This window comes from Nicotiana attenuata, unplaced genomic scaffold (genome assembly GCF_001879085.1).
Source record: "Nicotiana attenuata strain UT unplaced genomic scaffold, NIATTr2, whole genome shotgun sequence".
NCBI classification, from domain to species: domain Eukaryota; kingdom Viridiplantae; phylum Streptophyta; class Magnoliopsida; order Solanales; family Solanaceae; genus Nicotiana; species Nicotiana attenuata.
In genome coordinates, this window is record NW_017670813.1 from 270,747 (window position 1) to 285,943 (window position 15,197).

Consider the following 15,197-nt stretch of genomic DNA (forward strand, 5'->3'; position numbering starts at 1 on the left):
CTCTTCGCTCAGGGTGTTTTACACAGCTTAACTCAGGTAGAATCCTTTCGCCTAGGGGGATCCAGCTCATAGTTCCGAGTAGAAGTACTCTTCGCTCAGGGTGTTTTACACAGCTTAACTCAGGTAGAATTCTTTAGCCTAGGGGGATCGAGCTCATAGTTCCGAGTAGAAGTACTCTTCACTCAGGGTGTTTTACACAGCTTAACCCAGGTAGAATCATTTCGCCTAGGGGAATCCAGCTCATAGTTCCGAGTAGAAGTACTCTTCACTCAGGGTGTTTTACACAGCTTAACTCAGGTAGAATCCTTTCTACTAGGGGGATCCAGCTCATAGTTCCGAGTAGAAGTACTCTTCGCTCAGGGTGTTTTATGTAGCTTAACTCAGGTAGAACCGTTTCGCCTAGGGGATTCAACACTTTATCAGTAATACAAGGATACCAACCCATAATTACATTCCTTCCTAGTGGTACAAGGCTCCTACCCCTGGCTACGTTTCCTTTCAGTAATATAGGATACTGTGCTATAATTCCACTGCCATTGGTAACACAGGGTGCTACCCTGTGGTTGCGTATCCTCACATAGCTAGTTTATATTACATTCTTTTCCTTATTTCAATAAATTAAATAGTTTGTAGCTTTCTCTAATAACTCACAAAATTTTCCTAGTGCCAGACTGGGGCAGAAAATTTTTGTTCGTTTTGTTCGTCTTTGATGGCTTCGCAGGCTCTGCCGCACAGCCCAAGTGACGATTAAAGCTTGCAGTTTCAGTTTCTCATCAGAAGAAAGAAGTCCTTCGATCACACGATAGTCGGAGTTAGCTTTGATAATGTGTCGGCAACGCAACTTCTCAAGTTTTATTTTCTCAAAATTCTAATCCAAAAAGCAAGCAACCGAGATTGAGTCATAATCTCTTCTTTAAAGAGAATCAAGATCCAGTCTAAGGTCAACACAAGAGAGCAAGTCAAGAATCAAGATTTGACTCCAGAAGACACGTAGATAGGAATTTTGTACTCTTAGTTTGCAGACATATGTAGTGCTCTTCTCTTTTTCTTTTGATGTAAGAAGCAGTAACGGTAAGAGTAACAGCAACAGCAGCAGCAGCAGCAGTCTTAACTCCAGTGTCTGGTAGTCCCAGCTACCAAATTTTTCCAGAACTACACTGACCTGATTCCTTTACAGCCAAGGATATGTAGGTAACCTCAGAAGCAAGGTTCGGTCACTATTTTTCAAAATTTGCTTCCCTTGGAGTGATATATGAGAAAAAAATTAGCTATGGCATTCACTTGTCTTTGCACGAAAACCCTTCATGTTCTCGAGCAAAGAGGGGCAGCTGTAAATGCTTAATTTTTGCCATGTCTTTTTATTCTCGAGCAAAGAGGGGCAGCTCTGTGTGTGTGTGTGTGTGTGTGTGTGTGTGTGTGCGCGCGCGTGTGTGTGTGTGTGTGTTCTTATTTGTGTGTATGTAGGNTGTTCTTTTATTTCTATATATATATATATATATATATATATATATGTGTGTGTGTGTGTGTGTGTGTGTGTGTGTGTTCTTATTTGTGTGTATGTAGGTTTTGAGAGTTTTATTATGATTTAATTAAGAGAGGAACAAAACTTTGGGCTAGTGTTATTTTAAAGTGAAATGGGCTAAAAAATCGGACCAAATCATTGGCCCAATTGCACCAACCCAGACCAATTGATGGCTTGCCAAGACCCGGATCAAAACGACGTAGTTTCATAATAAAACTACGTCGTTTCACTAAATGAAACAAGATCAAATCTTACCCCTCCATTCCATCTTGATCCAATGGATCTCATTGACTCTTGGCCTAGGTATTTAAAGCCTCCAAAATCTGAAAAATTTCCCCATTTCCACCCATAATTCTTTTCTCTTTTTCTCTCTTATCACTCTCTCCCCCCTCTCTGCCACGCCGCCCGTCGCCGCCGGCCGAAATTTTACCATCTCTTTCCCTCTTCCTCCTCTTTCTACCTATACCACTCATATCCTCCAAATCTCCACCAATCTCCGTAGATCTAAGCCTAACCGAACCCTAGTCGCCTCCCATCACCCCAAAACTCCAAAAATTTTACACCACCGGCCTCCTCTTCTTCCCCTCTTTCCATATCTCCGACTCAAAAATCAAAAAAAAAAACCACGCCGCCCTAGCGCCACCACCACTGCCCTAGCGCCGCCGCCACTGCTGCCACTGCCGCCCGTTTCTTTTCTCTAACCGGCCTCGAGCAAGGTTGTGTCGTTGATATTATTGAAACCGGACTCGGATTCACCGGAATTTTTTGGTCTCAAGAATATCAACAATAGAAGCTTGCTCGAAAGTCGTACCACTGCCTGTCGTCGTCTCCCGGATGCTCGAGTATATGGTAAAATCGCAATCCCCGCCCCGTTATTAATTTTCTAATTTTTCTTTTTGTTTTGAGTTTTTAGTTTAGAGTTAGTTTCTGTCTTGTTTCTTTATTCTAATCCATTTCTGATTATGTTTGTCTTTGTTAAATCGCTTCAGCGATATCGTGCGTTCCGTTTGGCTTTAATAGTTAATTTTTTGTTTGCTCATGTTGGTTCATAATACATGTGTTGAAATTTAACTACATGTTTTAATACTTGGTTTAATTTGAATCAATAGGTTGATATTGGTGTTGTTAAAATCTGAAATTTAGATATTTTGTAGGGTACTAGTAGCTTGCTTTTAGTAGGGTGGCTGAAGTGACCCTTTGGCTCCTGCCATAGCAGATTTCAGGCTGTCCTTTCACCTTTTGGACAGCCTTTAGCACACAAATTTAGCCTCTTTTGGACAGATTTTTGTTGAACCAAAATCTGTCCAAAAAGTTGGCTTTTCTTTGCCTATTTAAGGGCTGCCCTTTCTTCATTATAAGGGACTGGATCACACTTCCATAGACATTTTTTAGAATTGCTTAAACACACAAAAACATAAAAAATTTCAGCAGTTGAAGACATGAAAAGTAAGCTGAAATGGTGAGCTTTAGGAGTGAATCTTAGAGTGCAAACTTTTAGAAAAGTATAAGTCCTCTTTAGAGTTCGTTTCTGGGTTTCTTCTCGAAGTTTTCGGGCTGTTTTAACATGGATTTGCTGCTGGTTTTCTGCTGTTTTGCTGCTGTTTTTATGCTGCTTTAGTTGCTGAGCTTCCATTCTTCGTTGTTGTATTTATTATTCTGCGACTCAGGTAACTCTTTAATCTTATGTTGCAGATATTTTCACATTAACAAGAAGATTGGAACTCATCTTGATTGTTGGGAGCATATCCATTTAAATAAATGAGTGCTTAGCTAAATTTCTTTATTGTTTAAATATATCTTGTTGTAGTTCATATGTAAAAAATAAATCCTTGGTTGATCAAACACTCTTTATTCATGTGTTATTTGTCTTTACTATCTATTATAGTTTTGATGCATATAAAATGAGATGTTTCAAGTAGGTTGCAATGTGCTTAAAGACTCCTTTTGCACCTTTGCAATTCTGGCCAGTTTATGATAGGCTATTCTTTAAAGAAAAATAACAAAAGAGCCATGCTTGAAACCTTTATTTATTGTGATAAAATTCAGATTTTACATGTGACCATCTCTGCTAGGATTTTAGATTTTTTTTTTGGTAGAAAGTGGCTAGATCTTAAATAGGTGTTTGAAATTGCTAGTTAAAAATAAGGGTTAATGGCTTAGAACAAAAGAGGCCAGACTCGCAATTTAGCCCAGGTGGGCTATCTTAGTAAACCAGCATTTGAAATTCATTGGGCTTTCAGCTTATGCCCATTTTCGGAGCTCAATAATGGGCCAAGGCATATTCTGTCCAATAGGCCCAATGCCTTTAAGAAGTCTATAAATATTTTGTCCATTTATTTTATAGATGTTGGCTCAATACCATAACTAAATAAGCAAATTGGCCCACTTTCTCAATAAATAAATAGCTGGCCCATCTTCTAAAATCCATAAGCTGGCCCATTTCTCCTTTTAACAAGAAGTTGGCATATTTCTTTAAAAAAGATTGAGTTGGTCCAACATTTATTTGCACAATTTTTCCAACCATAAGGCTAGAAGATAATAATAGAAATCAGATTTCTGTTATTAATTAATTAACACATTTTCTTTTTTATTAGTTGAATTGCTAGGCAATCAGTAGGCACGCTTAAATCTTTTCATTCACGGATTCGCTTGCGTGGCGTGATATTTAACATTCAATAATTTAATTCACTAATCTCTTACTATATCTTTAGTTTTAGTTTAATTATTAATCCTTTCACCGTACTCGCGGATTCGCTCGCGTAGCGCGATAGTAACTTTTTAATAGCGATAGTAACCTTTTAATAAATAATTTTCTCAAAAGCACAAATACAGTAATTTTTTTTGAAAATAATAACGTGCTAATAATCCTTTGTCATAACTGCGGATTCGCTTGCGTAGCGGTGTTACGACAAAATTAATAAAATTCGTTTTGGTCGCATATTCGCTTTCGTAGCGCGGTTAGGACAATTTTATACTATTTATATCATACTTTTTTTTAACAACTTTAATAATTAAAAGCGGATAGGTAAAACATAAAAATACATATAAATCACAGTTTGTCCAAAATTAGCTCAAGCCAAGTTTTAAGTCAATAAAGCGACCGTGCTAGAACCACGGGACTCGGGGAATGCCTAATACCTTCTCCCCGGTCAACAAAATTCCTTACCCGAACTTTGTTTTCGCAGACCGATAAAAATAGAGTCAAACTTTTCTTTGACTAGGGATTCAAATAAAAGGTGACTTGGAACACCGAAAACCAATTCCAAGTGGCGACTCTATAAATAAAATAATCCCTACTCAAATTTGTCACTTCAATTGGAAAAACTCTTTAACCCACCATAATATCCATACACATACATATTTTTCGGGGAGTAGAAAAGGGGTGTGACAATAGAGCCTTGAACAAAATGACTGTAAAGGACAAATTTCCTATCCTTATTATTGAGGAGCTGTTGGATGAATTAGGTAGTTCTTAGATATACTCTAGAATATACCCCAGGGCAGGATACCATCAAATCAGAATGGCACCTGAAGATGCGTCCAAAACTGCCTTCAGAACACATTCTGGGCATTATGACTACTTGGTTATGCCTTTTGGGCTGACCAATACTCCTTCAAGCTTTCAAGGGCTAATGAATCACATCTTTCAAGCATATTTGAGGAAGTTCATTCTTGTGTTCTTTGATGATATTTTAATCTACAGCAAGAGCTTGGAGGAACATGTACAACACCTTAAGATTGCCTTTGATCTGCTGGTGCAACATCCATTATTAGCAAAGAAGAGCAAATGTGTGTTTGGGGCAGAAAGAGTGGAGTATTTGGGGCACTACATATCCTCACAAGGAGTGTCAACTGATCCTAAAAATGTGGAGGCTGTAAAGACTTGGCCTGAACCCAAAACAATTACCCAACTTAGGGGATTTCTGGGATTAGCTGGGTATTACAGGAGGTTTATACAAGGGTATGGCATCATTAGTAAACCTCTTACTAATCTTCTAAAAAAAGATAGCTTTTGTTGGACTAAGAAGGCTGAGGAAGCCTTTGACAGGCTGAAGTTAGCTCTAACTACAACACATGTACTAGCCCTGCCCAACTTCTCTTTGACCTTTGTGGTTGAAACTAATGCCTGCAATGTAGGCATTGGAGTTGTGTTGATGCAACAAGGCCAACCAATTGCCTACCTCAATAAAGGGTTGTCCACTCAGCACCAGTCACTATCAGCCTATGATAAAGAGCTGTTAGCATTGGTCATGGGAGTAAACAAATGGTCTCAGTACTTGACAGTGAAAACTTTCATTCTTAAAACAGACCAAAAGGCCCTTAAGTTCTTGCTAGAACAGAAATTACACACAGGCAACCAGCTAAAGTGGATAACCAAATTGATGCAATATGACTTTGAGATTGAATACAAAAAGGGTAAAGAAAATAAGGCTGCAGATGCACTCTCTAGACTTCCACTAATAGAGTTGTCATCCATGACACTATCAACTGTGAAGACTGACCTATTGGAAGCAATTATGAAAAGTTGGGAGTTAGATGCTGAATTAAAGGCAACAATCCAGATCCTCAAGAATAAGGGCTCCAATGATAAGGGATACACCTTCATACATTAGTAATTAAGAAAGAATGGTAAATTGGTGGTAGGCCCTGATCCACAACTAAGGAAGAGGATCTTACAGCTATGGCATAATTCCACTATTGGTGGGCATTCAGGGATGGACAATACTTATAGGAGGGTATCCTCTTTATTCTATTGGAAGGGAATGAAGGAGGAAATTCAAGACCTTGTGAAGAATTGTGATACTTGTCAGAGGCATAAGTATGATAATGCCCCTTACCCAGGATTGCTACAACCTCTTAGAATACTTGCTGCAGCCTGAGTAGCATAAGTATGGATTTCATAGAAGGACTACCAAAGTCTCAAAGGAAATCAATTATTTGGGTGGTAGTGGATAGGCTCACAAAGTATGCTCATTTTATAGGCCTATTTCATCCTTATTCTGCCAATGAATTGGCCATGATTTTCATGGAGCAGATTTATAAGTTGCATGGGCTTCCAGAGGATATCATAAGTGATAGAGATCCTATTTTTACAAGCAAGCTTTGGCAAGAATTGTTTGCCATGTTAGGAGTAAGTCTCAATACTTCCACAGCCTACCACCCTCAAACAGATGGTCAAACAGAGGTAGTTAATATGTGTGTGGAGACTTACTTAAGATGTTTTTGTTCAGACTCTCAAAAGGACTGGATGCACTACTTAGGAGCAGTTGAGTGGTGGTACAATATCACCTTTCATTCTTCCATTTAGTGTACACCATATGAAGCCTATATGGTCAACCTCCTCCCTTGCACTTTCCTTATGCTGCTGGAGAATCAAGTATGAAGGAAGTAGATATAAGCTTGCTCACGAGGGAGTTCAAGGTACACCTTCTTAAGTATCATCTTAAGAGGGCTCAACAGAGGATGGAGAACCAAGCAAACAAACATATGTCGGACAGTCAATTCAAAGAGGGTGATTGGGTGTATGTTAAGATTCAACCATACAGGCAAATCACCATGTCAGGATGGAAATTCTCTAAGCTCTCAGCTAGGTATTATGGGCCATATCAGATGCTACAGAAGATTGGGAATGTTGCCTACAAACTCTCCCTTCCTCCTCAGCTATTGTTGCACCCAACCTTTCATCTGTCCCAACCTAAGAAATGCCATGAGCTGCCAGAAACAACTTCTCATCTGCCTATAGTTGAGTTGTCAATCCCTTACTGTTCTATGCCATACAATATCCTAGAGAGGCGTATGATTCAAAAGGGAAACAAGGTTGTGGCTCAGGCTCTAGTGCAATGGGACCAACTGCCACCTGATCAAGCTACATGGGAGGATTATTCAGCTTTGAAGGCTCGTCTCCCTCTTTTCCTTCCTTGAGGACAAGGAAGCTCTCAACGACGGGGAACTGATGCAAATGAAAATGGCTTCAGCTTGAGGAGCATGTACATGAAGCTTAAATGGGTGTACCTAGCCGTTAGGAGTTGGTTATTAACGGATAGAGTTGAAGTTATTAAGTGAGAAGTTTAGTCCCTCTAGGTTTCTTAAAGTAAGTTTGACAAATTGTAATTAGGTCTATAGATTTATCTTATTTCGACACTTTTAGTCCCTGTCAGAAGTAGTTACAAGTTTTTATTTGGTAGTGCATAGTGGAGTCTATATGTAAGCATAATTGAGTATCAGAAGGTATCAATTGAAAACCCCTTTTAATTTTACCCTAATTTTATTTCTTAGTTTTCCTTTTCCTTTTCTTTTTAATGTTCCATTGCCGCCGCCGACATCAGCCCTCCGTACGTTTGAGATCCGAATGCATTAAGTTCTTACGAAGCACTATTTCGACATTATTATTGGAACCGCAATTTCAAAATATGGCTACTTAAGAAACCAGCAACCATTAAAAATGAAAAGAAAAAGAATCAAATTGACATAAATCTCTATTTCTGGCACCTTATCATCAATAAAATTATTTACATCAATAAAAGCATAGTAGGGGTTGTCACTTTCTTGGTCAGCTTCTTTCTTAGCAGAGGGATCCCTATGAAAGTTCTTAGGGTTTTGATTGCTCTTCTCTTCGACTTCAGATTTTCCAGCGTGGGATTCTTTATCAGCGACAATCTGTGGAACCATAAACCTCTTTTTAGGCTCAAATATTAAAGAAAATTGGAAAAAAAATTTTGTTTCTTGATTATTTGGTTTTTTTCAAAAGAAAGTTGCATACTCATTGTTATGATCTTGAGTGTTATTCTCTTCGATTACCGCTTTTCCGACATCGGCTTCTTTCTCATAGACAGTCCTGTGGAACCATAAAATATCTCTCTTTTACTCATGAGTTAAAGAAAACTGAAAGAAATTTGAAATAAAGTTTGTTTCTTGATGATTAATTTTTTCAGAAGAAAGTTACATACTCTTTTGTTATGATCTTGAGTGCTCTTCTCGTTGACTACCGTTTTTTCGGTCTCAGCTTCTTTCTTAGCGACAATCCTGTGGAACCATAAACCATATTTCTTTTTACTCATAAATTAAAAAAAATTAAAGAAAATTGAAATAAATTTGCTTCATAATGAACAAAATGTAAAGAAAATTACATACTCATTAGCAGTGAGATTCCCTAGAATGTTATTGGTGTGTACAGCATCAGGTGCGTCACTTTTTTCATCCGCCATTTTTGAATTTCTTGGAGAGAACTGGGCTTGTAATTCAGATGGCGAGAAATAGAACAGAGAGAATACTAAAAGGGGACTTTTCTTTGATTTAGTTACTATTTATACCAAAACTTTGAGTGTGGGCGGGAAGAAAATTATAACGTATCTATATATTAATTAAAAAAATACTAAGTAATGAATAATACAATGATAAAATGCAAGGAACAAACATAAAGAATTAAAAGAACATCAATTTAAGAATATAGAAGAATAAGAACTATTTGGGTTTGATTGAGATACGTATTTTTCACAAACTTATTCAATTTTCTTTGAAATATATATATATATATATATATATATATATATATATATATATATATATATATATATATATATATATATATATAAAATATTCATATAGAATAAGAGAGATCGATATTAAAGTATAATTGAATACAAACACGCATTAGGTGAACTTAAACTATCTCATTTTCACTTGAATCTATTTAAAGTATAATTGAATACAAACACGCATTAGGTGAACTTAAACTATCTCATTTTCACTTGAACCTATTTATTAACCACTAGACCAGAACCTATTGAAGATATAAGCTAAAATAGTATTCCTCTGGTCCATAATAAGTGACCTTTTGACATTTTTACTTTGGTTCAAAATAAGTGACCTTTTTTAAATAATCAAGAATGAATTAATATTAGTTTCTCAAATTTGCCCTTATTTACATATCTCAATGTGTCCACTTAACAATATTTAAATTTTATTTTAAGTTAATTTAGTCAACTTATTATCTTCTAGGAGTTAGTATTTTATTAAGGAATGTGTCAGAATCCAAAAAGTCACTTATTATGAATTCGAGGGAGTACATATCATAATCCAATGGTAAAGATTGCATTTGTTGCAAGATATAGAAGAAGAGCAGAGATATATTTGTATAAAATATTTTTTCTCATTCAATGATATTTCTATATCTACCCTTAAGGTTTTAGAACTTCTTGTGATCTACTCTTGCTTAAATATTTTTTTATTTTTATTTTTGCCCCCCTTAAGTACGTTGTTGTCATCATGGGCGGCTTAAGAAAATTGGGGGCTAAAGCCATTTTTTAATCAGGGGCCTTTCAGAAGAAGAAAAAAATCATCTATTTATTTTAATTAAATTCTATTTTTCTAGCTTTTTAAGATGTAAAGTTGTTAATAATTTTTTTTTATAAATAATTTAAGTTCTCCTAAGATTGTTGATCTTAGATAATAGAACCAGATTCAAGAATTTAATAACTTGATATCGAAATAATTTTTGATGTTCTAATATACTTGTTGAAACGCTTGAAACATGAGGAAAAAAGGACAAAAAAAAAAGAATGTGCAATATAGTTTTATTGAACAATACTCTTCAACTCTTGTTTTTTATAGAAAAAATAAAACTCTTTTCTTTCTACAGAGAACAATATAACATATCAAAAACTTAAGTTTTTTTACGGAAACCAAGAAACGGAATATAAGAATGTAGTACCCGTTTTCTGATGAGAATGATAAAAATAAGACGTGGACTATTGAAGATACCAAAAAATGGATTCTAAAAGTTTATTACACGTTTTTAGTGAGAAATGTAAAAGGAGAATAATAATATTTGTCAATCGTAAAATTTAAATAATAAAAAGTTTTATATTCACGACAAGGGTTTAGGCGGAGTGATTCTCTTTCTACAATTTTTTATCAAACGGTTACATCAATACTAAAATAAAAGTTATCTTTACCTTTTATAAAATATTTTACTTTTTTTTTTTAAAATACCCAATATATTTAGACCCTACCTCTAAAGATTGTTGTGAGATGTATATGATCCAACTTACCTTAGTTAGATATATTGGGTTCGAGCCCTGTGGATAAAAATTCCTCTTAAAATACATTCTCTCTTTTATTAGGCTTTATGCGGTACGAATCCAGATTAGTCGGGGTCTCAATGCAAATACGAGTAAAAAATAAAGAGAAATTTTCACAAACCACTATTGTTTAGTGGTTATTAGCTAGTTGTAGCTGCCATTTACTATATTACTTCCTATAACTATGTTTTCAAATTTTTTAGAGTGTATTCGATGTATTTAATTCTAGGCGTGAAACAGTGGATTACAGCTAGTAGGGGTGTACAAACCGAACCGGAAAACCGCACCAAACCGAAAAGTCAAACCAAACCGATTAAAAAACCCGACTAGGTTTGGTTTGATTTGGTTTGGTATTGAGTAAAAAAACCCGAACCAAACCGACATATAAATATATATAATTTTTATATATACTTTTAAAACTTTATATAGAATTTTCTTTACAAAAATTCTAGAAATATTTGGGATTCTCTTATGGAATGTAATATTTAATAGAATATGAAGTACTTCATTTTTACTAACCTTAAATAATGGGTTATATGATCACTTTCTTATCAAGTACTCCATCTGAAATGCGTCAATTTCTTTGTTCTTCCTTGTTCATATATCAAGATTTATTAAATTCTTATATGTTTTTCAAATTTGAAGTGGTATTTTGATAATCTAAAATTAAATAGAATTTATCATTAATTAGGTATCATGTTGATTTTTATGTTTAATTATTAAATTCGTTTAACTTTATAAGTATACATCAACGAGAAATTATTGTCAGAGGACTAAAAAAATAACTATCATGTGTTATTAACAAAATACTACCATAAAAATATTTAAATAGATCATATGTTTGTCAAGTTTTTCAATTTTTACTAAACATATATTTACTTATAAAAAGTTTAACAAAGTAAGATTGAAATAATATTCACATAACAAAAAAATCCGAAAAACCCGAAAACCCCGACAAAACCGAACCAATCCAACCCGATATAGTTGGTTTGGTTTGGTTTTAATAAAAACCGAACCAACCCGGTCCATGTACACCCCTAACAGCTAGACAGATTTTTATATTCGAGTGTATTCGACTGTATTTACGGAGTGAAATATGGAATTACAGCTGACCAAATTATTGTATTCGATTGTATTTACGGCGTGAGACAGGGGATTACAACTGTTTTTTAACGGAAAGTGAAATAATTAACATAATAGGCTCCTAATATAACTCAACAAACTCAATTATAACACACAAATTTTGTATTTCCAGTTATAAAAAAGATTCTCAACCAAAAAATATCCCAAAAATATAGCAATTTTCAGAGAAATTATATAATACATCTGAATACATAAATTATATTAATTAAAAAAGACATATGAATACATTCATGGAATATAGTGAGACAGTGAATACAATGGAATACATAGAATACAACGGGATACATTGTAATACAATGGAAAAAAAGACAATGAAATACATAGAATACGAGGAGATACATTGAAATACAATGCAAAAAAGGTAACAGACTCTTCAAGTTGCTCAGCCCCAAACTCCGTCGTCTTTGTTCAAGAATAACCGACACGAGGTAAAAATTCCAAAATTATATACCAAGATCCAAAATCATTGAACCTCCGATTTCAAAAATTCTTTCTATGATTTTTGCGTTGGTTTCAAGAATCCAAAATTCCAAAATTACATACAAGAATCCAAAATCATCGTCTTTGTTCCAGAACTGATGATTATGTTGATGCTGATGGCATCGTCGTTTGTGAGGTCTCTCTTTTCAATTCCCCAAGCATTTTATATCTCACTTTTCTACTGTTTTTCTGATTGTTGCGTTGGTTTCAGATTTCTAAGAATTGGAGAGTATCAGTTAGGAGCTTTCAAGGGAAGATAATGGTGGATATTCGTGAGTTTCAGAAAGGCGGAGGTTTTGCGTCAGAAGAAAGGCGGAGGTACTGTGATTTGTGGCGTTGGTTGAGAAAGAAAGGGTGGAGAAAAATCTGAAAGAATAAGAGAGAAAAATAAACCAAAGCGTATTTTATGGCTTAAGGGTAGGAGGTGACCATAAATAGATATTTGGCTATAAAATCAAAAGATAGCTATGGAATATAATTTTTTAAAATGGTATTTATTTAAAATAAATAAGGTATCAACCTTTGCTATAAGAGGTAAAAATTCCAAAAATAAATAAAAAATTTAGCTTAAATAGTAGATGTCCTCCTTCCTTATATATTCGAAATAAAAAAGAAAGGGATCAAAGTGCAGGAGAAACGGCTATTGAGGTATTCACTACAGAGAAGCAAAGGAATTAATACTTATTGTATTTTGCTCCAACATCAAAAGATCTCTACACTACTCCTCTATTCTTCATCAGATCGTTCATCCCAGCACTTCCACAAAATCTTCATCAACCCTATCGTAACCACTGAGTATAAGACGACGTTACCCGTTAACGTTGAAGTTGTGGCCTCAAGCAAGGGTCTGCTTCTCCTTGACTTTGGTGAAGTTGTGGGTTTCTGTGTTTCCAATCCTCTAACTGGGGCGCATCAATTGATACCATATCCAAAGCCTACAAAAGATTATCGTACAAGAATTGGTAATGCATGCTTGGCGGTTGATTACCCTATTTCTGATCAATATAAATTGGTAACCATAGGGCTGCTGGATGGGAAAGAAAGAGGGTATAAGTTTCAAGTATTTTCATCCGAGGGATCTGATGGTATGTGGCGTAAATTCAAATTGAGAATGGACTTGATCAGAAATACTTTCAGTAATTTTCTCAGTTGTACCCCTGTTTATGTGAATGATTCCGTGCATTGGCTCAGAAATGATGGTCGTGTTGTCTCTTTTATTACAAAGAGAGAAGAGGCTACGATTCTTGATCTACCTGAGTTCATTGTATAGGGTCAAATTTGACCCTCAGCATTTCTATGCCAGTGGGTACGCCCAGTGAGTGTACGCCGACTAATGTAGCGGGGTACGACTCGGACGTGGGGACAAAAGCGATATCTTTTAGGACTCAGTGTCTTCACTAGGGAGACGTTACCTGTCTTTGTAACTTTTTGATTCTTTCGAGGAAGGTCTCTTATTATATAAAGGAGACCTTCACATTGTAAAGGGGGGATTCTGATCTAATACAACTCTCTCATTTTCTGGCTTTCTCTCTCTATCTCTACCTCAAACGAACATATCTTATTGAGTTCATATTATCACTTTGCAATACTAGATCTACAACAATAATATCATCTTTGCGTCTCTAGGTTTATTATATTTGATTACGATTTACCCTTTTCTTACTTTTGATTGTTTTCTAGCTTACAAAGTATATTGTTAACTTTTGAGCCAAACAATTTGGCGCCGTCTGTGGGGATTTCGAGAATCAAAACCATAGTATCCACCTAGAGATCAACCAACTACCACTCTCCACACCACACAAAAACAGAAGATGGCCGAAAATAACACAAGATCGAAAGCTATATTGGGTGTCACTACCAATCTCCTTGGCCCTCTCAACGAGGCCAGTGACGATGAGATCCTGAATGCAACCCCTAGCATCACACCGGGTGCAGAGATCTCACCTTCCCCATCTGAAGGTCTGACGATCTTGCACGAAAAAGGAGCTTCCACATCTGCGGCTACGGAAGCACCCTCAGCGGTCAAGGAGCTACTGGAAAGATGGCTAACAAGCACTCTAAGTGGCTTGGTTGAGAGGTCACCACAAAGTAACATCGGGTGTACACCAACGGTAGGTACCACTGCTGCCGTGGGTGAACCGGAAGTTGCACTAGCGAATAACAAACCCATCGAGACACAGACCAACGACGGCACGCTAACAGCCATCCTAAAGAAGATGGAAGAAATGGAAAATGAAAACAAGGCGCTCCGCGGTCAGATGAAGGAACATCAGGAGAGGGTCGACAAGATCCCCGGTGCTCCCAAGTTGCTACCAAAACGCGACGTGGGAAGGTTCGTTGAACAACCTTACACTGAAGAAGCTGCCCCTCACTCCACCCCAAAAACCTTCAAGATGCCACCCTACATGAGGGTATATGACGGAACCACAGATCCCGAAGATCATCTGATCCACTACGTCACCGCTGTGAAGGGCAACGACCTATCGAAAGAACAGGTACCGTCGGTACTGCTGAAGAAGTTTGGCGAGACGTTGATAGGAGGGGCCTTAACATGGTACTCTCAGCTACCGGCTAAGGCAATATCAACGTTCGAGGAAATGGCGGATAAATTCGTCACAGCCCATGCAGGCACGAAGAAAGCGGAGGCCAAGGTCAACGACATCTTCGCCGTCAGGCAAACCATAGGAGAGGGACTCAGGGACTTCCTGGCAAGGTTTAACAGGGTAAGGATGAGTCTACCAAACGTATCGGAAGGTATGGCAGTTGCCGCTTTCCAGAACGGGCTAAGCAGGGATGGTTCGAGGGCAACCAAGAAGCTGCTGAGCCGCCTCATGAAATATCCCCCTACCATATGGGAGGAAATCCACAACGCCTATTGCGCCGAGGTACGAGCGGACGAGGATGATCTTAATGGGCCGACCCAACGGCTAACAGCGATACACTCAGAAACGAGGAGAGATTGACGGAACGAA

General features: G+C 36.8%; 1 protein-coding gene and 1 long non-coding RNA gene across 2 annotated transcripts; both read left to right on the forward strand.

Annotated features, from left to right (window-relative positions):
* The first annotated feature begins 2,203 nt into the window (after nucleotides 1-2,203).
* LOC109243573 lies at nucleotides 2,204-3,440 on the forward strand. Its single transcript, XR_002070581.1, has 2 exons — nucleotides 2,204-2,371; nucleotides 3,215-3,440. It is a non-coding gene; the product is annotated as an uncharacterized LOC109243573 (long non-coding RNA).
* A 9,044-nt stretch (nucleotides 3,441-12,484) lies between these two features.
* Nucleotides 12,485-13,495, forward strand: LOC109243572 (putative F-box/kelch-repeat protein At1g20790). Its single transcript, XM_019410511.1, has 2 exons — nucleotides 12,485-12,560; nucleotides 12,966-13,495. The coding sequence occupies exons 1-2, from the start codon at nucleotides 12,485-12,487 to the stop codon at nucleotides 13,493-13,495; spliced, it is 606 nt and encodes a 201-aa protein (XP_019266056.1).
* The last annotated feature ends 1,702 nt before the right edge of the window (nucleotides 13,496-15,197 follow it).